Raw genomic sequence first — 25,957 nt, forward strand, 5'->3', positions numbered from 1 at the left:
TCCTGGTGCCCTGGATGCCCCCCACCCCCAGATATTAACCAGCATCTTATTTCCTGTATTTTGTTTAAGATGCTGTTCTGTGCCTCTTGTTTAGCTGTAGAAATTAATCAATGATTCATTGTTAAATTACTTCAAGGAATATACTTGAATATGATGTGTAGCCCCTAGTATTGTATTGCAGAGTTATAAAAATTATTTTGTTACATTTGAGATTGAATAATCCTAGTAGACAACGTCACTGTGAGTATTAAAGGATAGACTAGCTAGCAGCAATGGAAACAGTTATGGAGGTTCTAATGATTAGCAGTCAGTTTCACATACTTCAGACGGAAAACCAACAGCCCTGTGCTCATTTGTAGGGCATTCATCCATATCATTCTCTGAGTTACACCAGTGGAGACACCGCTACAGATTCTCCAGTACACGTTGGACGTGCTGGGATGCCAGTGAAGGAGAGTCCTAGGAAGGAGAGCCTTCTCAGCTATCTGACTGGAAGCTTCCCAAGCCTGCACAACCTTCTGGAAGGCACTCCTCAGAGAAGTAGTGCAGCTGTGAAAAGTAGCTCCCTCACAAGAACAGGTATCTAGCTAGCTCCAGTGGATCCAGCTCACGCCTCTGAACTACAGGCAGCTGCTCTCGCTCACTATGTACAGACACACATAGTTTAAAATAAAATAATTCTTTCAATTAATTTTTCTTTTGTGGGAGAAATAGAAAATCATTTTATTATATACCTTGATTGCATGACTAAACTTTTTAGTTACTTAGTTTTTGAAAAAATATTTTAGAGCAGAATTGTAACTTTCTCTTCATGCCTTTTATTTTTATTTTCAAATTAGTGCTTACTAATGCCAAGCTACACATACTGAGTCTAAGGAATACAAAATCATCACCATGTGATAACAAAAATGAATTTTGTACTAATGCCTTAGGATCTACATACCAATGTCATGTAGTGAGAGAAATACTTGGAGAGATGGCTTAGTGATTAAGTGTACTAGCTACTCTTGAAGAGGAGTTCACAACTCGGGTCAGTTTTCACAGCTACTGACAACCATCTGTAACTCCAGTTTCAAAGGATCCAGATGTCCTCTTCTGGCCCCCACAGGCACAGCATACACTTTGTACACAGATGCAACTCAGGCAAACCACCTATATCCATAAAATATGAATAAATGAATCTTTAAAATATTTTTCAAAGAAAGAGATTTTAATCTGACTTTCTGCAAGCACACAAGTGACTAATAATCTTTTTCTCCATAAACTTGGTTTGCAGGGAATACAGTAGCCACTGACATGTTGTCCGAGCATCCCTTGTTATCTGAGCCATCATCTGTGAGTTTTTATAATTGGATGTCAAATGCTGTGGGAAATCGTGGAAGTGTGGTACAGGAATCTCCTGTTACAAAGTCAGGACACAACAGCCTCCCGACAGGTAAGACCGTTATCATTTTTAACTTATCTGTCCTCAGTGGCACATACACTTACAGCAAAATCTTTCTCAGAGGATACTTCATTTGGATGAAATTGGACTCTTTCAGAAAATGAAAAAATTGAACTTTTACTTGATATTATTATAATATCAAATAAAAGATTTATAGAATTTAAAACATTTAATGTGGTTGATTACACATTCATAACACAAAAGGCAGGTTACAAAACGTATAGTTACAACATGATACAGCTACAATACAGAAAATACTTTGAATCTGTCTAGCTCTCTCTGAGACATCATAACTATTAATTCATGTTCTCTTCATAGTTAATAAATATGTAATCAGATCTATGAGAACAGTAAAGTAAAATTTCTTTCCTTAAGGAGAGAAATAAATCAGGGCCATTTATTAATTTTAAAAGAACATGCATGTATAGAAGGAAATATGGCAGGATGTTCCCAAGAAAGTGGTGGCTGTATCCAGTGTAAGTATGTCAGCCCTTTTTTTCCTATTTTTGAAGTTTTCCATGTTAGTAAATATTGAAGGATATTGAAGTAGACTTTGGTACTGCTTAATAAAGGCAGATAAATGAATTTTAAAAGTTATTTAAGACATGAGAATTATTTTCAAATAGAAATTAGAAGAGTGGTTGATTTGTAACCGCTCACTGAGCTCTTTTTCCATTGAAGTGATCTGAATTCTAACCACATGTGAAGTTTCTCCATTGACTATTGACTGAAGAAAATAGAAAGATGGCATCCCACAGGCCTCAGCATCTTTCTGGTTCTGATTTCACTGTTGTTCAGAGTATCTACAGTTTAAATTTCAAGAGAACTACAATGGAACAGTTCCTCTCTATCAAGGGTCCTTTGACTGGAAGAACAGGAAAGCTTGGGTGTAACTCTGTTAACACCTATGGCTTGTCCCCTGCGTACTTACTTTTCAAAGATTCTCCAGTCAGGAAATTCTACATTTGAATCAACTGGCTTGAATTCTTGTATTAACATCGCAGTTATTTTCTGAAAATTTAATATCATTTTTTATTGATCACATCTGCACATAATTACTATTACATACTATTGGGTTTTTTTTTTTTGTTTTTGGTTTTGTTTTGTTTTCCTCTGTGATCTGATAAAGGCATTACAATATAGTTGCTTTTAAATTTGACTTCTTATGCCTTCGTCTGATTTTTGTTTCCAATTGATTTATATTTACTCTTGAAATTTTTTTTTGTTAGGAGTTGCACCCAATCTTCCTACAATACCCTCAGCCTCAGATTTCAACACTGTCTTATCTAGCGATCAGAATACTCTGGATGGGACACATTCTCAGCACAGTACTAGTCAAGATGATGTGGCAGGTGTAGAAGAAGCCAATCAAGGGTTTCCTGCTGTTCAGCTTGCTGATGCACAGGTGAGCTCGCCTCTTTTCCCGATACTGATGTCACTTCCTTCAGCAGGGCTTAGAGCAGGCACCATCAAGCAGGGGGGGAGCTGAATTTCACATTAAATCTTTATTCTGTGCCTGTTGTAAAAGCCTTCATGCAAAATAGGAGCAGCCTTTAGAAGCACTTGGATTAATTATGAATGCAAATTAACTAATAGGTTATCATGAATTGAAAGTTTCATCATAATATTTTTGTTACATGTTAAAGATTGACCATAACATTGTCTAACAAGATAAAGTTTATCATATTTTGCAAACTCTTGTACCAAGTTAAGACTTTATTAAGGGAGTAGTTGGGAGACAGTGGAATAAAGACAGTTAGAATAAGGAAATAAAGTAATTAAAACATGTAGATATGAGTAGCAGTGTATCAAATGACTAGGAGGAGAAAGTAGAGGTGAAGTGTGAACTGTTGCAGTAGTTCATATCAGTGAGGGTGAAATCTAGGAAAAGTTGTTCGCAAAAGTAAAGACAGATACTGTGAAATTATTTGAAATATATTTAAGTTTGAATGAATAGAAGGTAAGTTGGAGAATAGGACATGGGTATAAAGTGGGTTCTAAATGTGGACATCGGAAAGCTGTGGATTACAACTATTCATGAAATACCCATCTGGACCAGAAACTTGCTGTTTCCTTCAGTTGTTTCTTTCCCTCTCTATAGTAATAGAAAAGACCATTTTCTCCTTTCCCATGGTAATAACCGAGTTTTACAGGAGCAAAGGCTGTTAATGCCTCACAGCCCATTATCCTATTCTTTTGTAAATTAAGTTTCTAACATCTTGACCACAGTTTTCCATCCCTCCCCTCCTCCTAATCCCCCATCCACTCATTCTTCTTGTCTTCAGAAAAGGGGAGGCAGCCCATGGATATCAGTCAGCCATGGAATATCAAGTTGCAGTAAGACTGGTCACCTCCCCTTCTATTAAGGTTGGACAAACAACCCAGTAGGAGGATAGGGGTCCCAAAACAGGCCCTCAAGTCAGAGGCAGCCCTGCTCCCACTGTTAGGCATCCCGTAAGTCACCAAGCAACACATCTATACCGTGTGTGCAGAAGGCCTAGGACACTCCCACACAGGCTCCCTGGTTGGAGGTTCCGTTTCTGTGAGCCCCCATGAGCCCTGGGTAGTTGATTTTGTGGGTTTATTGTAGTGGCCTTCACCACTCTGGGTCCTACAGTCCTTCCTCTCCTCCTTCCACAGGATTCCGCAAGTTCTGCCTGCTTGGCTATGTGTCTCTGCATCATTTTTCATTAGTTGCTGGGTGACACCTCTCTGATGACAGTTTTGCTAGGCCCAATCTATGCATATAACAAAATATGATGAGAAGTCATTTCACTGACTTCCTATTCATTCATTTTTCATTACGTTTGCTAGTCGTGTTTGGTTCTATACTAAGTCTTTAGGCCATCTATCCTCTGGTTCCTGGTCCTCTAGGTAGTATTGTGATCTGTTGGGACTTGTTTTGTGACTGAGTATATGGTCAGTTTTGAAGAAGGTTCCATGAGGTGCTAAGTAGAAGTCATACTCTTGCATTTTGGTGAAATGTTCTGTAGATATCTGTTAGGTTTATTTGAGTCATAAGGTCAGTTAGATCTATTACTTCTCTGTTTAGTTTCTGCCTGGATGACCTTTGCATTGTCAAGTAGGGTGTTGAAGTCTCCCACTATTAATGTGTGGGTTCAGTGTTTGATTTAAGCTTTAGCAATGTTTCTTTTACAAATGTTTGTACCCTTGCATTTCAGGTAGAGATGTTGAGAATTAAGACATCTTGGAGGATTTTTTCTTTGATGAGTATAAAGTGCCCTTCCCTATCTCTTGATTAAATTTGGTTGGAAATCTATTGTGTAAAATGTTAGAATGACCAAACCACCTTGCTTCCTGGGTCCATTTGCTTAGAAAATCTTTTTTCCAGACCTTTACTCTGAGTTAATGTCTATCTTTTATGTTGAGGTATATTTCTTGTATGCAACAAACTGATGGACCTCTTTTCATATCCATTCTGTTAGCCTGTGTCTTTTTATTGGGGAATTGAGTCCATTGATGTTGAGAGAGATTAGTGACCAATGAGTGTTAATTCCTGTTATTTTGATGGTGGTGGTGGTGGTGGTGGTGGTGGTGGTGGTGGTGGTGGTGGTGGTGGTAGTGTGTGTATGTGTGTGCACGTGTGTGTGTGTGTGTCCCTATTTTTGTTTGTGCTGGTATGAAATATATTTCCTATGCTTTTGGGTGTAGTTAAGTTCCTTGGGTTGGAGCTTACATTCTCATTCTTTGGGACTAGCTTCTCTGTTAGCTATGGTAATAGGCTTGGGCGGCCAGGTCGGGTACCAGTTTTGTTTTTTAATAGAAATATATGGGTATCTGTGGACTTTTTAAAAAGCACAAATGAATGTAATCTAATTATTTTACCCTCAGAGTAATTATAGGGCAATTGATTTATTTTTTATTTATTTATTTTTGTCAAAACAATTATGACGTCTCTTGGTTTTGTTTCATTTTGTGGTAATAAGAATAAGAACAGAGTCATCAGTAAACAATCAATTGTGTTACTGCTGTTGCTTGCTATCTTCCAGGTTGTTTTTAAGCCTCTTCTGAGTCACACAGGGATCCAGTCGCAGGACACCATGCCCCTCTGTTACCGGATGTACTTTGGAGAGCACCTTTCATTTTCAGGAACTTTAGACTGCCTCAGAGCGGACATTGTAGATTCAGACACAGCTAAGGACAGAAAAGGCAAAAGAGCAAGAAGGTATTTGTCATATTGTATAAAATTTTATTCAAAAATTATAATTTTAGTAACAATGAGAAGATAATTTCCAGTTAATAAATGTAATGATTATATTTTATTATGAATAGCTTTTTGATTTTATTAATGGATCAAGCAGTATTTTCAGCCTACTTTCATAGAATGGGCATGAGGTATGCTGAAGTATATCTGTTGGTAAGTGCACTCGGCATTTTATATGCTTAACTTCACTAGTGGAGTTTTATTGTTTCTGTGGTTTTAATCTTTGCACTTATACCTTTAGAGTTGACTTTTAGCATATTTGTGTAAGTATGGATATATTTCTCTATGCGTGCATGTCTGTGATTATATGCATAAATATATGTATGGGGTGGGGTGTTCACATGCACACGGACCGGAAGAGGGTGTCAGACATTTTTATGTATTTTTACTTTGTGTGCTTGTATATATGCCTGCACATATGTATGGGAACCATATTCATCTCTAACATTTTCTCCCTGTTACTTTGAGACAGCCTTTCCCTAGCCTTAGGCTAAACTCTTCTTTGCTAGGCTGGAAGCTAGCAAGGCCTAGAAAGCCTCCTACCTCCACTCCCATTAGAGCTGGGTGGATAGGTGTTCATGGGATGTTTAGCTTATTAAATGAGTGCTGAGGTCCAGGTGTCAGTCTTCACGATTGCATAGCAACCACTGAGCTACGTCTCCAGCCCCTCAGACAACATTTTTTTATACAGGGATAGAGTAAAATTCATATTGAGAGCATAGCCCTAAGAAACAAATATATAGGAAAACATATGCAACATATGACAGATAAAGCTATGAATTATCTGTTACTGCCATTCTCTATTTTCATGGGTAAGCTTTACATTTCTTTTTTTTTTATAATACAAATTTCATTTTTATTTTTTAAAAATATCAGTAACTTTGAAAACCTGAAAGTCCAGCTGTACCAAGAACAAAATACAGTAGAAATACCTGAAAGCTGTATTCGGCTTTGGAGAAACGTGTCCTACAGGACCAGGCTTAACTCCTTTGTCTGCAGAGCAGGACGGGCATGCTGGCCCTCAGCACAGGGATTTGGTTTCTGCGTCTTTATTTCTGTCTTATCTGCTGTGGTTTAAACTGACCAGTAAGCTCCTACCCTGCGATCACCTGTAAACTAGCACACGGAGAAGTCAGTGACAACAAAGTCAGCCAGTCTGAAAGCAGAGCAAAAGTAGCGAGGGAACTTAGATCCCAAGAGCACAGCACTGTACACCTGGCAAACAGCCAGTCACACCTGTGACTCCGTGGGAACAAATAAAAAGCAATCACAGCAAAGTATAGATCAAACTCTCAAGTGCAGCGACTTGCCAAGCTCCAGAACTTCCTGTCTGAGCAAACGGTACTTTATCCTCAGGTCCTTTGTCATAGTCTATTAAAAGAAAAGTCCCTCTGTCTTGGAGCAAGCTACAAGAGGGCACCGTGATCTGTTCCCCCTAAGTGATACTAAGTGATACCTTTTAAGATGGTTTCACTCTCACACCGGAGTTAACATGTCAAACATGCAAGGATGGTCTAGCCCCGTCTATATCAGTAAGGGAATGCATATCTCCTTGGTCTGGTTTACCAAGCAAGCCTCTAGCTGTGTGACATGAAGTATATAGTCTCATGTCACTAGCTCGTCACTAACCAGCTTAACATCATTTGTACTACTTCCTATCGGGTATTAAGATTTAAGCACAAACCCATTTCCCAGCCTGATGTTAGAGTCCCCACCTGGATAGTTTGTTTTACAGCAGTCACTGGTCCCTTCTACCCTTCCAGTCTCTCTCTGCCTGTGAGGAGAACTTGAAAGCACCACAAGCTGACAGTGCAGCTTGGATACAAGTCCAGAGAAACCCTGGTACAGTGGCTTTCTTTCCTGGTCTTTGTACTAGGAAAGTGACCCAACAGTGACTCCTCATCCCTAACCTTATCAGAAACACCCACGGGTCTATACCTAGAGCAATCCTCTTCTACCTCACACCTTCTCTAAAAAACCTGGAGCAATGAGCCGTCAGATTTGCTCTTAACATTAAAAAAACAAAAAAACAAAAAAACAAAAACAAAAACAAAAGAAGCATCTCCAAACGATTCCTACATAATCTACAATGGCACTTCTCTATGTGTATAACGGAACGGCAGGGACAGCTGAGCCACAGAACACACCTTCCTCAGTGTCCTGCTCATTTCCCACTCAGACACTGTTCAGTTCCACATCAGTTGGCTTAAGAGGAAACTAGAGAGAGTAATGAGGAGGCGAGGCCAACACCATCCATCCTCCTGGTGCCCTCCCCTAGGAACCAGTACATGGTCTGTGCACACTGACAGGCAGGCCTGGAAGGGCTTTAACAAAACTGACAAGGGGGATTGTTAGATCAGCATTGAGCAGCACACAAAAGTCAAAATACCTTATCACAATTTCACGGCTGAGACCACCTCCCAGAGAATGACCTAGGAGAGCTCATTTTCATTGGTCTTGGGTCCTTCTGAGACTTGACTTTCAGGTTCAGGTTTAGCTCCTCCTCCACTCCTGGGTTCCAGACCCTTTTTGACCCTGGCCCAGTCTGCCCCAGCTCCTCTCTACTGTCTGGTGTCGCCTGTTGGTTATTTTTCCCTTCTGGGGATCCCTTTGATTGAACTTACTATGCAGTTCCTTAGTAAGTGGTTGCTTCTTTGCCATTTCCCAGCGTGGGGAGGCTGTGAGTCTTTTGCACTCTTCACTACTTCTTGGAGGTTGTATTTTCTGAGCAGCACATAATCTTTCTCACACGGCTTTGACGATTTCTGCTACCACTGTGTATTCTGGATTAGTGAGATCTACTTTGATATCTGAATTGAGGCTGCCCACTATTCCTGCCACCTCTTTAATAACTTCTCTATTCATATGGCTATTATTTCGAGATTTGTATACAACCAGTGCTCTTTCCTCTCATGATCTCAACAAACGCTATTACAACGCCTTCCATTGCAACTTCACTATTTCCTGCCAGTCAATAAGTCAATGTGAAATGTCCCTTTGTTTGGGGCTTTACACCAGGGTTCTAGAATTCTGCATATTTTTTCATATCTTCTAAAAATGCTTTACATGTGCCTGAAATGGGTAACATTCTCAGAATAACCCATGTCTTCTTTTTCTTGGTTTTGTACATATCCTGGAGAATGTGATGCACTAATTTCTCAGGTTCTATCCCAAGTGTCCTGGTGAAGACTACATTATTTGTACCACTCTCCACTGATTAGAATCTTCTCAGCCTCTTCTCTGTAGAAGCCTTAATGTCACCAGCTTCTTTTTTCAAGGCAGCCTTGGTACAATCGTCTTCTCCCTCACTTCCATAGGGCTGCTGGTCCGTACATGGTGTACTGTACTCTTGGAGAAGGCTGTAGGCCTCCTCCATGCACTTGCGCTCTTTGGTGTAGCAGGTGATGAGGATGCCTTGCAGGCCGGGCTGCAGCTGCTCGGTCCGCCTGCTTCACAGGGGCCCACTTGGCCTGCAGGAACTGGGCTTTGCCTTCGCGATTTCCGCCTGCCAGTGGAGGGGACTGCTGGGTGGGGGCTACCATGCTACATATGATCCATGTTCCTTCAAGTTTTACATTTCTTACTGTTTGAATAAGCAGTTTCATATCTACTAATAGGTTTGACTCTTCTTTTGAAAGTTGGAATTTTACTTTGGGTATCTTGTTGTCTTGGCCAGGAATCCTGAAATATGGTCACAGGTAGCATTTCTGATAATGTTTTTCCAAAGTCTTAGTTTTTGTTTTTCGGGTTTTTTTTTGTTTGTTTTTGTTTTTTGGTTTTTTTTTTTTTGCAGTTTTTCAAGGTTTAAGAGTAAAAGATCACTTGTGTACAATTTAAACTTAAGAAAACTGGATTTTTAGTTTGAATATTCTGTTTAAATTTTTTAAAATTGAAATTACATTTATTTGTTGTGTGTACATGTATATACGCATATGTGCAGGCATGAGACAGCATTCCTATGGTGGTGAGAGGACAACCTCTGAGAGACGGTTTTATTCCACCACGTTGGTCCCAGAATTGAACTGATATCATCAGACTTAGTGTCAGGTGCCTTCATGCATTAATCCATCTTAATGGCCCATATTTAAAATTTTAAATAATTTAATAAAATTCATTTTTATAAATGAATAATTTATAGAATATAAAGCTCTAATTTTACTTGAGGTCAAATTATGTGAGGATTTTCTAATAATACAGGGACACAGAAATAGTATTCTCTTCTCTGTTAAACACAGGGAGTTCTTACAAAGTATTTGTAAAACAATGGAAAAATCTTGAAAATGTAAAATATTGTATATAAATATATATGTATGTGTAGGAACACACATGCAAATACATCATATATTTCTTCTAAATAAGTACATACAACTACATTATGTAGTCATTTATATAGACAGATTTTGTAGATAAGCAAATCTGTATAATTAGAAACTAGTTACATACAGCCTTTTACTGGTTTCATAAATGCCATGAAGTGGTGCATGTATAAACCCCACCCACCTAGCCACACTTCCCTTTCTGTTATTCTCTAGCCAAACTTAACATCCCTCTTTCTCTTGCTTCTAGCAGCACTCTGAGTGCCCTACACTCGTAGAACCCATTCATAGACAGCCTGCTCAGAGGTTTTGCAGTTTTCCCTAAACTCTTGGTTTCCTGAGGTCTCACTACACTATACTTTTCTCAACCATTCATTTTAGTCTTTACTGCTTTGTTGTATTGCATACTATGCTTCTACTTATTGTACATTAATTTTGGATTGTAATATATAAGCATTCATTTTGACTTTAAAGCCTTGGCAATTAATTAAATCATTTAGCATAGAGATTAGTATGCAGTATCTCATAGATGTACTTGGCATATTAACTTGTAAAGTACTTGTAAAAATTAGTGGAAAAATTGAAACCTTGAAAGTATTTGTCAAAATGTGTGTGTGTGTGTAGGAACATAATATTTTAACTTTCAATGGTAGCTTTTGCTTCATAGTGTCCATGCCAGTCCCTAACTCGTCTGCAGCCCTCGCCCTAAATGAGAGCATCAGCATGTGCCCAGAGCTCTTTTCTCCTTTTCTTGACTCTCCTAAGACTTTTTTCTTCCTTTTGGTCATCCTTACATATTTCAGACTTTTTGGGTTTTGGGGTTGTTTGCTTTTTCTTAGAGATTTGTTATGTCTCCCTTCTGTTATTTGGGTTATTTTTATAACTTTTTATTCTTCTGTTTGTTCTGGTTCTTAGTATCCAATGTTTCCTTCTACAACTACATGCAGAACTTTGATAGTCAGCCCCTTGTGAGTGTCTACTCCTGTACATATTGCACTATATAATATGGCATATTTTTAATCAAATAATAAATGCCATTATTAAGTAAGGAATTATAGCTCTAGTTAAAAATTTAGAACTTTTAACTGGAATATCAAAGTTGTTTCTGACTTTTTTTAAAGTTGAGATACGGCCTATGTTTCATTTGCCCTGTGTGGCAGTGTATTCACAGTACACATGGAAGAAAAGAAGGGAAATGATGATTTATTTGAGCTTTATTATTATTGTTGATAGAAGCTGAGTGCCTTTAAAAATAAAATGTTTACAATATAATTTTTACCAAAAATTTTTATATAAGTCAAGGGATATAATTTTTGTGTAAGATTATAGGTATTTTAGTGTGTTGTTTCAGTTGGTTTTCCTTTCCGCTTGCAGCTTGGTAAATGAACAAATAGAATTACACTAAGTTTGAAAATTCAATTAATTGTTTAGTATGACAGACTGGTTCTCATTGATCTGTAGCTAACTCTAAATTTCCATACTATTGGATGTGATATTAGATTCCAAGGGAAAAATGTTTCATTGTTTTATTGAACCTATTTTTTTTAATAGAAGACAATTGATTTTGAGTTCTTACAAAAAGAACTAAAGACTGTCTACTAGCCCATTAACAGACTTGACTAGTGCATACATGCACTTATATTGACTCACTTGATTAATGGCACATTTCACTTTGTAGGTTATTGTGTTTGTAAATGCGTAAGAATATGCTATGCACTTCTTCACAAAAGGGAGTAACGGCCTTTCCTTGTGAACATTTTAGGCAAGGGCATGTGAATCTTCCCCCACTGGAGTTCAAGCCAGCATTAATGCTGGAAACCTTCAGCATCAGTGCTGTTGTAATGGAAAAGTCAGTGTGCACTCCACAAAACTCCACCAGTGCCCTTTCCTTTCATGATCTCAACAAACGATATTACAACACCTTCCATTGCAACTTCACTATTTCCTGCCAGTCAATAAGTCAGCATGTGGATATGGCTCTGGTCCGTCTTATCCATCAATTCAGCACAATGATAGATGACATCAAGGCAACTCAGACAGACATTAAACTGAGCAGATACACAGCTGGGTCCGCTTCCCCTACACCGACCTTCAAAACCAGGAAGCATCGGGATTTCCGTTCCTCGGACTTCAGCCGCAGTTCCAGGGGGAGTCTCAACGGTGGCAACAGAGTAAATAATGCCAAGAACAAACGGGCCAACAGCGAGAACAATAAAAAGGAATCCCGAAACAAAAATTCACTGGGACGGTCTGAAAGAAGAACTTCAAAAGTATCCAGGAAAGGCTCTAAAGATGTGGTGGACCATATGACCATTCATATGGATGACTCGGATTCCATTACGGTGTCAGAGCAAAGTGAGCCGTCGGCTGAATGCTGGCAGAATATGTATAAACTGCTTAACTTCTATTCACTTATCTCCGATCCAACGGGGATATTGGAAAAATCCTCAGAAACATTTGGACCAGCAGGTAACCAAGCGTTTTCATGATTTAAAACTTCCTGTTTAGGAATGCTTAAGAAGACTGTTCACCGTATTAATGGTATAAATTATTGAAATGCAGAGAAATTGGTCGTCACCAAAGAGAAAATAGTGCTAACATTCAGATGTTCTGTCAGCATGCTTCCTTCTTGACCCTAACACGGGCTGCTTTTAAAGGATTCAGATAGACGTAATTTCAAATATCTAGATTGATCATTTTCTTCAGTAGGTATTAGGGAAGATGTTGAAAAAAATTAATTGAATCATTTAAAGAGGGAAAAGTCTAGTTTAGAGTTTAAAACCAAGAAAGCTAATACAGTATTTGGAATGTTCTTTGTGCTATGCTTTTTCAAATCTCAAACCATACATTTACATTTACTAAAAAGGTGTTCGGAGTCCTACAGAGCCAACATGCAGAGTTGTGTTCGAGAATGAACAAGACAGCAACAGCTTGACTAAAACACAGAGAAAACGTAGTCTGGTGACCGCTGAACCTCAGCATGTGACTTTAATTGTGTTTGGGATTGGCATGGTGAACCGCACACACCTAGAGGCAGATATTGGTGGGCTGACAATGGAGTCAGAACTGAAGAGAATCCATGGCAGTTTTACCCTCAAGGAAAAAATGAAAGGTATAATAACACTTTTCTAATACTGTAATGTTGCTTTGCTCAAAGAAATGTGTCTCTGATATATGAAAATTCAGGAAAAATGAAAGTTGTATAATATTTGCTTTTCTTTATTGCCATAATAGAAATATATAACCTAATACTCATTTTTAGTATCTTTATTAAAAATTGAATACTTCGTAAAAATTCTATCACTGGATATAAAATTTTCCTAGAGTAATTAAAATATGCCATTTATTTCTAAAATGGTCACAGAAGTATAATAGTTCATTAAATCTAGGAGAGCATCTGTTTGAATATGCTCCAAAACTTTATGTATCACAAAGAAATACTGTCAGATGCAGTTGCTTGTAAAATATTTCCCCAGTGTCAGAAATTCCAGTATAGAATTAAATGTTTAAAGCCAGTGGATAAATCAGTATGGGATGAACTCTGGGAATCCCTGGTGTGTCCGGGCTTTTGCTTCTTGGTTGTTGTATTGTACAAGAAAAGAAACTTATGAATGACCACTTGTTTTATTAACATTATAATTATCCAGTATATAAAGTCTAAATTTTGCATTAAATACTCTTCTTTAGCTGGTTTGTTTCATACCCTAAATATGAAACATTTTTACATGAAAATTTATGTGAGATTAAAGAAAATTATTTAAAGAAATAAAAAAATTATAAAATGCTGAGCAAAAAATAAACACATCACTTCTCAAATACAAGGCAAAAGATAGCAATATTGAAATAAATTTTTCTTTAAATTTAGTCATTTTAAAATTAACCAGTATTTTTTCTATTACTTTAGTAAACATTAAGAATTACATTGATACTTTTGGTTAGAATCTGGGAAATGGACATTCACTTTTAAATCAATTGATTTAATATTCCCAAAGTTTAGTAGGTTTTATCAATAGTCTCTAAACTATATTTCTTCTTCAGTGTAGCAATTCTAGTTCTATAAACCTAGAAAGAATAGAAGTCATAATTCTTTGAAAATGACTGATGTTAAAGAGCTGGTGATTATTTTTATAGCCCCAAGACCGCTTAAGATTACAAGTTGTATCATATGATTTATTTATATGAAAAAATGCTAAAAAGAAAAGCAGGCAAGATGACATGTTTATTTCATGTAGATTTATAAGTAATAAATATATTAAAATCACAGGAAGTATGTAGAGCAAGAGTAGTAGTTTATTTGGCTTCCCTTTTTTTTCTTTCAAAGTGCATTCATTGTACAGACCATTTAATTCCAGTAAATTATTTAACGCATGAAGTCATGTTAAAGTTCATTTCTGCATAATTCTACTTTTAGACATACGCTGTATGCATATATGTATGCAAAACAGTAAGCTGAAGAAATTTTCTTAAGGTAGATTGACAATAATTGCACACATTTTATTATAATTTATAGTTATCATTTGTCATCAAATATATTTCAAATAAAGTAATTTTAATATAAGATACAATTACTTTTAGAATTCAAATTATTTTTGTCATATTTCAGATGTTTTACATCAAAAGATGACTGAGACGTGTGCTACTGCTCACATTGGTGGGGTTAATATTGTGCTACTTGAAGGGATCACACCAAATATACAGTAAGTGTATTTACTTTTACTGTTTTCTTTTACTTCCTTGTTACAATTTATAAATAACTTGAATTCCTTGAATGAACTCATACTATGTGAATTTTGAGATTTATACAGTGTTTCTAGATACAATTGGAAAAACAAAATTGATTTTGTTACCCCTATCTATTCTTCTATTCTTTTTTTTTTCTTTTTTTTGGAGCTGGGGACCGAACCCTGGGCCTTGTGCTTGCTAGGCAAGTGCTCTACCACTGAGCTAAATCCCCAACCCCACCCCTATCTATTCTAAATTCACCCCCTCTCATTTAAAAAAATTGCCCAATGTCTAGTATCTGGTGAGATTGTCTTACAAGAAAAGTAATCTTAGTACAAATTTCTATTTAGCATGTAAGTTGCTAATTTTCCTGTCATTTAAATTGCTAATTAAAATCAAAAAGAATAAAAACTCTATTAATTTTACATTCAGTAACCATTGTTCTCCTCGGCTTCAGATTTGTCATTTAGCATGTTCCGAATGTAACAGTAAAGGCTTTGAAGTCTGTTACAGTAAACTGAGACTCATGGAGCCCGGCATGGTGGCTCACCTGTAAATCCAGCCCTTGGCAGATGAGGCAGAACATTTGTCACTGATCAGAGACCAGCTTTGGCTGGCTGTGTGTTGCATCCCATGCTACCCTGGATTACAGTGAAAGAATCTGGAAACTTCAGAGGTGTTTTAATAGTTACGGTCATATTTTGAGACTTTGTTCTTCTTTGATAATATAATTAATGCTGTGCTAATGTTGTCCTGCAGCATAGTCCTCAGGCTACAAACCACTACACAGAAGATTTGACTACTTCTCTAAAGATTATTATTAGATCAAACTACAATTCAGTCACAATATTTTAGAAATCTGGATAATACAAAACCTGTCTTGGGCAACATTTCAAGTAGATATTGATAAACAGGCCAGAACCTTATATAGAGAAGATCTCAGGCTTAACTCTTACCCAAGTAGCTTAGGATCATTACCAAGAATCATCATTGATAATTTATTTCATAGGCACTTCCTTGGCAGATCCCATCTTTAAAAAAATAAAAAATAAAGAAGGACCAGGAAATCCCCATGGTTAAAACAGATCTCTCATTCATTGTGGACAAGCAACAGGATGTATGAAACCTGTACCGTTGGCCAGGAATGGAATGGAATATCTGTTCATTTACTTAGTCCTCCTTGCACTTCTGTGAGCTGAGGTGATTTTATCTCACTTTATGGAATAAAAGAAGTGAGATTTAGAAAGGTCAAAGTATCAGCATAAACTGTTTAAAATAGTCCATGTTCATCTGCAGCACCTGTCACAGCAGCAGGTTGGTGACTGTTCCACTGACTCTGAGCCAGCGTCCCTTCGCTGTCTCAAGTGCTCACTTTATCTTGTATCTCCTTGTCTGTATCACCTATTAAGAGAATGGCTTCAGTCTCAGCTTGTAGAACTTAACATTAATAAAATGAGGTTTTAAATAATGTAGAGTTGATATTTCTTATCATTCCCTCTTATCAGCTTTATTTGAAGTATAAAAGTTACTCCTTTGTTACTGTCAAACTCTTAGTCTTAAGACTTTTCATTAACAGTTTTTGGATTTATTCTTCAGCATTTCCAACTGTAATTAAAAGGAACTAGAATGGGAAATATAGTTTTAAAGTTATTTGAAAGAAAATGTTAGGCTGGACATTAGTAATGCTTCCTGATATGCAGTCCTACTGTAACTCATGTTCATGTGAATGCTGATTTGCTTCCTTTTTGTCTTCCTGCTTTCTCTTGAATCTGCATCTGTAGATTGGAGGATTTTCCTACATCTCCTACAAGTACAGCCAAACAAGAATTTCTGTATGTCCTATTCTTTTTCATGGCTCGTGATTAATACTGTGTTGTGTAGTGCTTATATTATCTTTGTGGGATGTGTACAGTTAGCTAACCATATCATGTTTCATTAGTCAAGTCTAAGTGAGGGCTGTCTCGCAGGTAAGACAGACTTTGTTTTCTTGTGCTTCTGTGGGCATGTTTTCATGCCATAACGGAATTTTTCACTTGGTAAGTTTTTGTTAATTAATAAGTAGTTTTTAAAAACTAACAGTGCATCTGCATGTTTCAACTTTATAATTTTGTTTTAATGGGAAATTTGTTGCTTTATCTATGGCTTTTACTATGTGTGCATTTGTGTTTGGAATATTGTAATTTAAACCATTGCATATGTGTGCAGTTAGCTGTACTTGAGTGTGTATAGATGTTTACCACATGAGTCTGTCAGCATGTCACATTAGCATTTAACTTAGCATTAGTTATGTCGTTGGACATTTTTAAAATAAATTTTAAATATATTGAATAGGTAGGTGATCTATATATTGTTTCCTGATGGAAAGATTATCATATTTTATGAAATCTGTTTCATTATTTATAATATGCCATAGATAAAGCATCAACACTTCAAAGTCATTTGTTGGGATTATGTTCTATTTCAGTTCACTGACCAACTAAAAGTCGTAAAAATTTAATTTTACTTCTGAAAAATAGCCCAGGTAACATTGTCTTTTTATGAACAGAAAAGCAAAACAGCTACATTTAATTCCACTCAGACAGTTCCTAGAAATATTTTTTCTTTTCATTTATGAGTTCTTTGGCTATTTAACAAAATAATCAGTATTAACTTTAGAGAGAATGGCTTTAGTGGCCAAAGATGAGATCTGTGAGGAAATTATCTATGGGCTTGGATATTATGTACTAGAAAGGCTCCATGAAGGCGGCGATGGAAAACTAGTAGGTGGTCTGTGCTGTGGCGGCGGCGTCACATTTGGCCGCCTTGTTCCATCCTCAGTATCTCTGTTGAGAGACAGTCGTGTGTAATACACTTGCCAAGTGGGAAAGGAATTCTGTCTTTCATCACTAAGTAGCTATGGTCATTCAGCATGTCCACATTTCTATTGTAGAAAATTTCAAGCAAACTGATTTGAGAGAGTCAGCCTGGAACAAGTTATGTAAATTAAACTCCTCCACCTTCTTCTCTTTTAAGTTTGGAGCCAGTTCAAGGCAGCAAGGCTCAAGATAGGGTCGGGGGGTAGAGGCTGAGGTAGAGCTTCTAGATCTCTATAAGACTGATATGATTACAGTATAAATAAGGCCCTCTACTAGAGCAGAACAGATCTTTAAGTTCTTGACATCAAAATTTCCACTGAATATTTTAGTAGCCTGCAATCACAATCAGCCCTATTAGTTTTCTATTCTGACTTTTAGTTTAAATTGAGAATTAAGTTTTACATGTCCACTTATGAAATACAAGTGATATTTAGTCAGGCTGCTATAGGTTATAAAGACAGATGTGAAAAATAAGAAAGATAAATTGTTTTTCAACATATACTTTTGCTGTGTGGTAAAGAACTAAAAAAGGTCTAGTGCTCATTGCTATTCAGTCAACATCAGTAAACTCTGGTGTGGATAAAGGCACTCTAGAGAGGTAAGCACCATGATAATTCTGCACTGATCAAATTACACTAGAAGTTGCAGGGGATGCTCTTGTCAGCTTTGAAGGAGATGTAGAGAGACTTACATGTAGATGTAAGTTAGTTTACAAGTTGTTAATACGAGTCATCTATTTGCAGTTGTGTTATTATTTGAAGAGAATTGCCATTAGTTTAAGCCACAAGCATGTATCTCTCATGTCTTATTCAAGGAAGTAATGGTTTTCTCTGAAAGATGACTAAAAATTTGCAGCATGATTGGTGTGCCCCGCGTGTGTAAAGTTCACAGCAGATGTCCATAAAGACAGTCTACAGATTCAGGGCCATGCAGTTACAGTGCTCCACCAGATTCACTGGGCATCTTGGCCTCAACCACATTCATGCTTCCCAAAGCCAGGGCCTACTCCTGTTTTTCCTGAGCTCAAGCATGATTGTTAATAATTTGTTTATTTTTTGATACCATTTTAGAAGTACATGAATGGATCTTTTTTTTTTTTTTGTATGCAGAGTTTGTCTCTCTTTAGATCCCTAATCTAAAATGGAGGAAAAAAGAGGTTCTAAGTGAAAAAAAAAATCAAAGCAAAATTTTTTTTGTGTGTGCATACGTAACAATTCCTAATGTTTTTGCTTTTACTTACATATTCATATATTCTAAAGAACCAATAGACTTTTCAATGCAGTATATATTAATATCTTTTAAAATGACTTTTCAGACTACATGTGCCACATGAATGCTGTCCTCCTAACTCATTGATAAAAGTATCTGATGTTCTTGGTATTTCCCCAAAGGTTTTCATTTGCCTACGCATTAATAATCGTCTTCTCTGTTTCTAGAACTGTGGTGAAATGTAGTATAGCGAAGTCCCAAGCCCTCTACAGTGCCCAGAGAGGGCTGAAGACAAACAACGCCGCAGTGTTCAAAGTAGGGGCTATCAGCATCAACATTCCTCAGCACCCTGCTACGTTACACAGCATGATGGTTCGAAGTTCTCACCAACTGTCCAAACAAATCTCAGACCTTATCAGGCAGCCTTCCACAGCGTGAGTTGTTCACCTTTATATTCTGGGACTGTACAGTAACATATACCTTTTATTTTTGCTATGGTAACAAAGGTTTGTAAAAAATGAGCAGTTACTGAGAACATGAGTATCACAGTAGTGGAGCTGGTAGAGAGTATTCAAATGATATCATGGGAGAATCATGGTGTGTATCACTAAAGTGTTCTTATCAAATGGCCAATAAAGTATATATCACATTGTCCAATACTAAATATGCAATGTGAACATGAAGTCTAAGAGATTCTAGAGATTCATTGGCATCACAATAAATTTCAATAAAAAGCAAATCAATGAATTCTCAAACTGTCAGTCATTGTTTAAATTTAAAAAATTGCAGCAGTCATTTATAGCATGCATGGTTTTGCATATTCCTTTATCGTGAAATTACTGTATATTTTTGAAGACCGACTACATGTCACATAGCATTTTTTTTCTTTTTTCTTTTCTCCATCTTTATTAAATTGGGCATTTGTTATTTACATTTCAATTGTTATTCCCTTTCCTGGTTTCCAGGTCAACATCACCCTAAACCCTCTCCCTCCCCTTCTCTATGGGTGTTCCCCTCCCCATCCTCCCCCCATTACTGCCTTCCCCCCAACAATCCCGTTCACTGGGGGTTTAGTCTTGGCAGGACCAAGGGCTTCCCTTTCCACTGGTGCTCTTACTAGGCTATTCATTGCTACCTATGAGGTCAGAGTCCAGGGTCAGTCCATGTATAGTCTTTGGGTAGTGGCTTAGTCCCTGGAAGCTCTGGTTGGTTGGCATTGTTGTTCATATGGGGTCTCGAGCCCCTTCAAGCTCTTCCAGGCCTTTCTCTGATTCCTTCAATGGGGGTCCTGTTCTCAGTTCAGTGGTTTGCTGCTGGCATTCGCCTATGTATTTGCTGTATTCTGGCTGTGTCTCTCAGGAGAGATCTATATCTGGTTCCTGTCAGCCTGTACTTCTTTGCTTCATCCATCTTATCTAGTTTGGTGGCTGTATATGTATGAGCCACATGTGGGGCAGGCTCTGAATGGGTGTTCCTCCAGCCTCTGTTCTAAACTTTGCCTCCCTATTCCTTGCCAAGGGTATTCTTGTTCCGCTTTTAAAGAAGGAGTGAAGCATTCGCATTTTGGTCCTTCTTGAGTTTCATCACATAGCATTTTAAAGAACAAGAAATCAGATCTTTTCACAGTAACCTTTATTCCCTGTGCATGTTCCACTATTCATAGTATCAGCTTTTCTGGCTTCTGTGTGCATGCACGTGTGTCTGTGTATACGTGCATGCTTACTTTTCCCTATCCTAGAAAGTGCCTTGACAGTCTCAGAAGACATTGCCTATTTTCCTATAGCTGTTGTATCCAGGTCTTTATTCTCCTGTTGATAAATTATAGCTCAAGTTATTACTCTGTCTGCTATTCTAGATCATCATTATTTGTTGGCAGTTTTCCACTGAGTAATCTAGTAATCTTATTGATAAAGTAGTAGTTCCTAGTAGTTTTATGTTTTGGTTTGTAGCCCACAGCCTGTGAAAGAAGATATTGCAACCCCACTGCCTTCTGAAAAAACCCCAACCAGTGTTAATCAGACTCCTATTGAAACAAATGAATTTCCTCAACTGCCAGAAGGCTTAGAGAAGAAGCCTATCGTTCTCAAGTTCAGTGCTATGTTAGATGGCATAGCCATTGGAGCAGCACTCTTACCATCCCTGAAAGCTGAGTACAAGATGGGGAGAATGAGAAGCCATGGAATGACAGGTAACATGGAATTTTAAGTTCAGCCATGTAAAACTGATGATAATTTTGAAAAGGAAGCAATTTTTGATGAAAAGTTACAGTTCTTAAAAATATGATATTAAAAAAATTTTAATAGCCAGGCATTGTGGTGTACCCTTTTGTTTCAGCATTAGAGAAGCCAAGACAAGCGGATCTCTGTGAGTTTCAGACAGGCATAGACTATATAGTAAGTCCCAGGTCAGGCCAAACCACACAGTGAGACCCTCTTAAAAAAGCAAAGAACAAAATCAGAAATTGAAGTATTTGATCACTTAAAGTTCAACAGTGTTTTTTCTAAATTTTATTCATATAGTTTTTTTTATAATTTCATTCATGTATACATTTTATTTTAATCACATCCACTCCCCTTATCCCTGGCTTCTCCGAAGCACCTCAAAATTACCCTTCCAACAGCCTACCATCTTTTTTCTCCATTTATAAAATGGTTTAATTTTCTTTATTGGTTTTGCCTTGTCTTAATTCCAGTTTTTAAGGTGTAAAATAATCATCATTTTATTAATGATTTTAATTATTAAAATTTTTATTTAATTATTGCAAAATTAATGATGACTACTTAGGTTTTTTGTAGATTTTTTTTGTCATGAAAACATTAGTATTGATTTTCTACTGTGCTGTGAAATTTCTGTAAAAAATAATTGGTGACTAAATATAGATACTTTCTTCTATACCTGTTGAACTAAAAATGTCTTTTTCTCTTTTTTTGTTTTAACATGATAAATTACATTAATTTTTAAAGCACTAATAAACCTACTTAAATACAATGTTATATTAAGGATATATGTATTACTACTCTTTACATTTCTGAGTTTGTATCTTAAAATAGTTTTCTTAGCCTTTCAACCTTTTATTACCAGAAATAAAAACAAGGTAAGTCAAGTTTTTTGATTTGGGAAAGTTAGAAAACATGGACTTTCATATATCAGAGCCCAGTTCTATCAATACACTGCCTAATTTGCTCATTTTGAAGTCTGCTGGAATCCATAGGCTAATGGAACGAGCAAGCCAGATAGGCACTTTCAAGCTGAAAAAGTAGAATATCTAAGAGTGACCACCTTGTTGAGTAGCCAAACAAGAACCCAGAATTCTGTAAATAAAGAAAAAGAACAGAGCCAGTAAAAGAGTAACACATTCATGATCACAGATGAGGGAGTGGTAACTGTGACCTTGAATTGTGTTGGTCTGCGTGTTTTTATTTAGCACTGCTGGCAAGGGCGGTAGTAGGAGACAGACCCTACCTCTTGCAGCTACCAGAAGTGAGTCAGAGATAGACTGGACTGTAACAGGTGTAAGAGGAGCGCAGTGTAGTTGGGGTCTTTGGGGCCATCTCAAAGGCACTGGAGTTGGAGAGTAGCATTTTTCTGTTTATGAGAGGAACCTGTGAGCATATACTTGGCTTATGTCCTGTGATATAAGCCAATTTTCCTCCTGCCAATTCTTCATACCCCCATAGACAGCTGAAGAATATCAGCAAAATAAAGAGATTAACTCTACATTAATATTTCCTTGAACAACTCTTTGCCAATTAGAAGGCTTAATAAATAAACACAATATTAAATTAAACTGTAACATATTACTTGGTTTCTTAATAGGTAACGTTAAAGGAATATGTATTTAATGTTCCAGAATCTGGGACTTGTTTTTAGCTTGAGTTGCTTTATCTTCTTGTGTTATAAGCTTCTCTACATGAAGGGCAGTGTCTTTCTGTTCTCCCTTTTCTGATAAGCAGAGTCTGTAAGTGTCTCTGCATCTATATGATGTTGGGTACCCAGTAGGCATCATAAATACTGCTGGCTTACTAGTACTTGCTGGCTAATTCTTTATATTATGTGTACTTGTTTAAAGGTAGGGCATAACTCATTTGTAAAGTGTAAATATTAGTTTTATGTATATCAGCGTAAACTGTGGGATGACAAAATGTTTTTTCTTAGACATCATTTTTGTAAAAGTGATATTATTGCATGCTGTACAGCTGTAATGTTCCTTACTTCTTACAGGTGCACAGACAAGGTTTACATTTGAGTTACCAAATCACAGATTACGTTTTACTTCAAAAGTTTCTGCGACGGATATGTCAACTATCCCTCCTTCTGCAAGTCTTAACCTTCCACCTGTTACCATGTCAGGGAAATACATTATGGAAGAGCATGATAGTTACTCAGATCAAGTGTGGAGTATAGATGAGCTGCCTTCTAAACAAGGGTACTATTTACAAGGGAATTATCTACGTTGTGTGGCAGAAGTAAGTTTACTTTCAAATTACTTATTGCATTTTATAAGTTTTCAGAATTTAGATACCAAAAAACCATGATGGTCCAAACTTTGAAGGTTAAATGTTAAATTATTTTTTTCCTACAGAAGGCTAATGTACCAAATTTCAAGAGAAAGGATGTGTGTCTGTCTCTGACTACCTCCCTTCCCTGCTTTTATTGAAATACGTTTTTTGAAACAATGTATTTATCATCTACAAATTTATATCTTACATGTTAAAGCTCAAGTTCATTTTGACATTTTTATGGTTTGCTTGATAAAAAGAGAATAAAAGCTAACGTCAAGAGCTTTATGTATTTACTTCTGTAGTCCTTTAATTAACTTTGAGGTACTCGTACCTCTTTTCTTTTTAAAATGTGTGTGTGTGGGGGTGGTGGATGACTGATTTTTTTAAAAGATTATATTAATAAAACAACTATTAGTCGTGATCTAAAGATCATGTGGAAAGGTACAATAAATTAACAGACTCATTTATTATTTAAGCTAATGCTAAAAGCTGGCACTACCTCATTATCTTCACCTCTATTTATAACTGTCAAAAGCTTAAAAAGCATGGCATACCTCTTTTTGGCATTATCTTCTGTATACTTATTAATTGTCAAATTAATTATTGAGTTTATATGTACATATAATGTATTTTGTCACATCCATCTCCTGTTCCACCCCTCCATTTTCTCTATCTTTATGACATTTCTCTCCAACTTCAGGTGAACTTTTTTATTTTTTTGTTTTTATTTATTTATTTATTCATTCATTCATTCATTTTGTACACTCCAGATTTTATCTTCCTCCTGGTCCACCCTCCGACTATTCCCCCATTTAATACCTCCTTCCCACCCCTTGTCTCCATAAGAATGTCCCCACCCCACCCATCTGACCCACCCCACCAGACCTCTAAACTCCCTGGGGCCTCCAGTCTCTTGAGGGTTAGGCACATCTTCTCTGACTGAACCCAGACCCGAGAGTCCTCTGCTGTATATGTGTTGGGGGCCTCATCTTGGCTGGTGTCTGCTCCGTGGTTGGTGATCCAGTGTCTGAGAGATTTCAGGGTTCCAGGTTAATTGAGACTGCTGGTCCTCCTCCCAGGTCACCCTCCTCCTCAGCTTCCTCCAGCTTTTCTCTAATTCAGCCACAGGGATCAGCAGCTTCTGTTCATTGGTTGGGGGCAAATATCTGTATCTGACTCTCTCAGCTGTTTGTTAGGTCTTTTGTAGGGCAGTCATGATAGACTCCTGTCTCTAACCACACCATAGCCTTAGTAATAGTGTCAGGCCTTGGGTCCTCCACCTTGAGCTGGAACCCACTCTGGGCCTGTCGCTGGACCTTTTCCTCAGGCTCTTCTTCATTTCCATCCCTGCATTGTTTTCAGACAGGAACAATTATGGGTCAGAGTTATTTTTTTTCCTTTATTAACTTGAGTATTTCTTATTTACATTTCGATTGTTATTCCCCTTCCCGGTTTCCGGGCAAACATCCCCCTAACCCCTCTCCCTCCCCTTCTATATGGGCTTCCCCTCCCCCTACTCCCCCCATTACCACCCTTCCCCCAACAATCACAGTCACTGGGGGTTCAGTCTTGGCAGGACCAAGGGCTTACCCTTCCATTGGTGCTCTTACTAGGCTGTTCATTGCTACCTATGAGATTGGAGCCCAGGGTCAGTCCATGTATAGTCTTTGGGTAGTGGCTTAGTCCCTGGAAGCTCTGGTTGGTTGGCATTGTTGTTCATATGGGGTCTCGAGCCCCTTCAAGCTCTTCCAGTCCTTTCTCAGGGTCAGAGTTTTAACTGTGGGATAGCAACCCCATTCCTCACTTGATGCCCTGTCTTTCTGTTGGAGGTGGGCTCTGCAAGTTCCCTCTTCTCACTGTAGGGCGTTTTATCTAAGGTTTCTCCATACCTTTTCATTTGGTTTGAAAATCTATAAGACAGCTCTTGAGTTTTTGATAGAAATACTGTAATTGGAGGAGACACATTTAAGTCTGATAAACCTTTTCTAGACTGCACTTTCTTTAGTGCCCAAAAGTTGTAATTTCTTTTAGTTTTTTAATTTTATTTATGAGTGAGTGTGTGTCTCTGATGTATGGTTTCTGTGGGATGCCACAGTACACATAGAGAAATCAGATGATACCCTGGTGAAGTGTATTCTTTGCTTCTACTCATAGCTAGGTTGTAGGGATAAAATTCAAGAATCTAGTTTTGCCTGGTAAGCTTCTTTGCCCAGCAGCCCACCTAGCCAGGCCAGGAGTTGAGATTTCTGTGTGTAAAAACAAATATATCCAAAAGTACACAAGCTTTTAAGAATCCTAATTTGAATTAGGAAATTTTATTGCATGTGTACTTTCCATGTTGAAAAATAAGTGGCCCAAACTAGTTGGGCAGTACTGTTAATAATGCTTCAATTCAAAGAAAATAAATCTAAAGCAATGGATGGTATAATTCCATATTAATGGCAGATACTAAAAAGGAAGAATTTATACCAAAAGGAAAGGAAAATAAATTAATTTCAAAGCATTTAAAATTATGTAGTATATCAGAATTTCCTATTTGAAATAGTCCTAACGTAGACATACTGAAACTCATTTTTGTCCTATTTGTACTTTTCTGTGCAAGATAAAAGGAGGGACAACTCAGTGGTTAAGAACATGTACTGATCTCCCAGAGAGAGTTCCCACACACTCACTCATAAATAAAA

General features: G+C 37.3%; 1 protein-coding gene and 1 pseudogene across 13 annotated transcripts in view; one reads left to right on the top strand and one right to left on the bottom strand.

The window, feature by feature from the left end:
• Positions 1-25,957, top strand: part of Bltp1 (bridge-like lipid transfer protein family member 1) — a 216,622-nt gene that overhangs the window by 125,694 nt on the left and 64,971 nt on the right. For 10 of the 13 annotated variants that reach the window (XM_039101992.2, XM_039101994.2, XM_039101997.2 and 7 more), the window contains 11 exons: positions 360-579; positions 1,277-1,435; positions 2,674-2,849; positions 5,455-5,630; positions 11,748-12,454; positions 12,852-13,097; positions 14,589-14,682; positions 16,489-16,539; positions 18,999-19,205; positions 20,721-20,959; positions 22,993-23,237. In XM_039101992.2, the coding sequence (XP_038957920.1) occupies positions 360-579; positions 1,277-1,435; positions 2,674-2,849; positions 5,455-5,630; positions 11,748-12,454; positions 12,852-13,097; positions 14,589-14,682; positions 16,489-16,539; positions 18,999-19,205; positions 20,721-20,959; positions 22,993-23,237 (2,520 nt within the window). The remainder of the gene's footprint in view (positions 1-359; positions 580-1,276; positions 1,436-2,673; positions 2,850-5,454; positions 5,631-11,747; positions 12,455-12,851; positions 13,098-14,588; positions 14,683-16,488; positions 16,540-18,998; positions 19,206-20,720; positions 20,960-22,992; positions 23,238-25,957) is intronic. The other 3 variants (XM_039101995.2, XM_063281568.1, XM_063281566.1) reach the window with 1 other exon arrangement.
• Thumpd1-ps1 (THUMP domain containing 1, pseudogene 1) lies at positions 8,102-9,211 on the bottom strand (annotated as a pseudogene).

The sequence above is a fragment of the Rattus norvegicus genome, chromosome 2 (genome assembly GCF_036323735.1).
Source record: "Rattus norvegicus strain BN/NHsdMcwi chromosome 2, GRCr8, whole genome shotgun sequence".
NCBI classification, from domain to species: domain Eukaryota; kingdom Metazoa; phylum Chordata; class Mammalia; order Rodentia; family Muridae; genus Rattus; species Rattus norvegicus.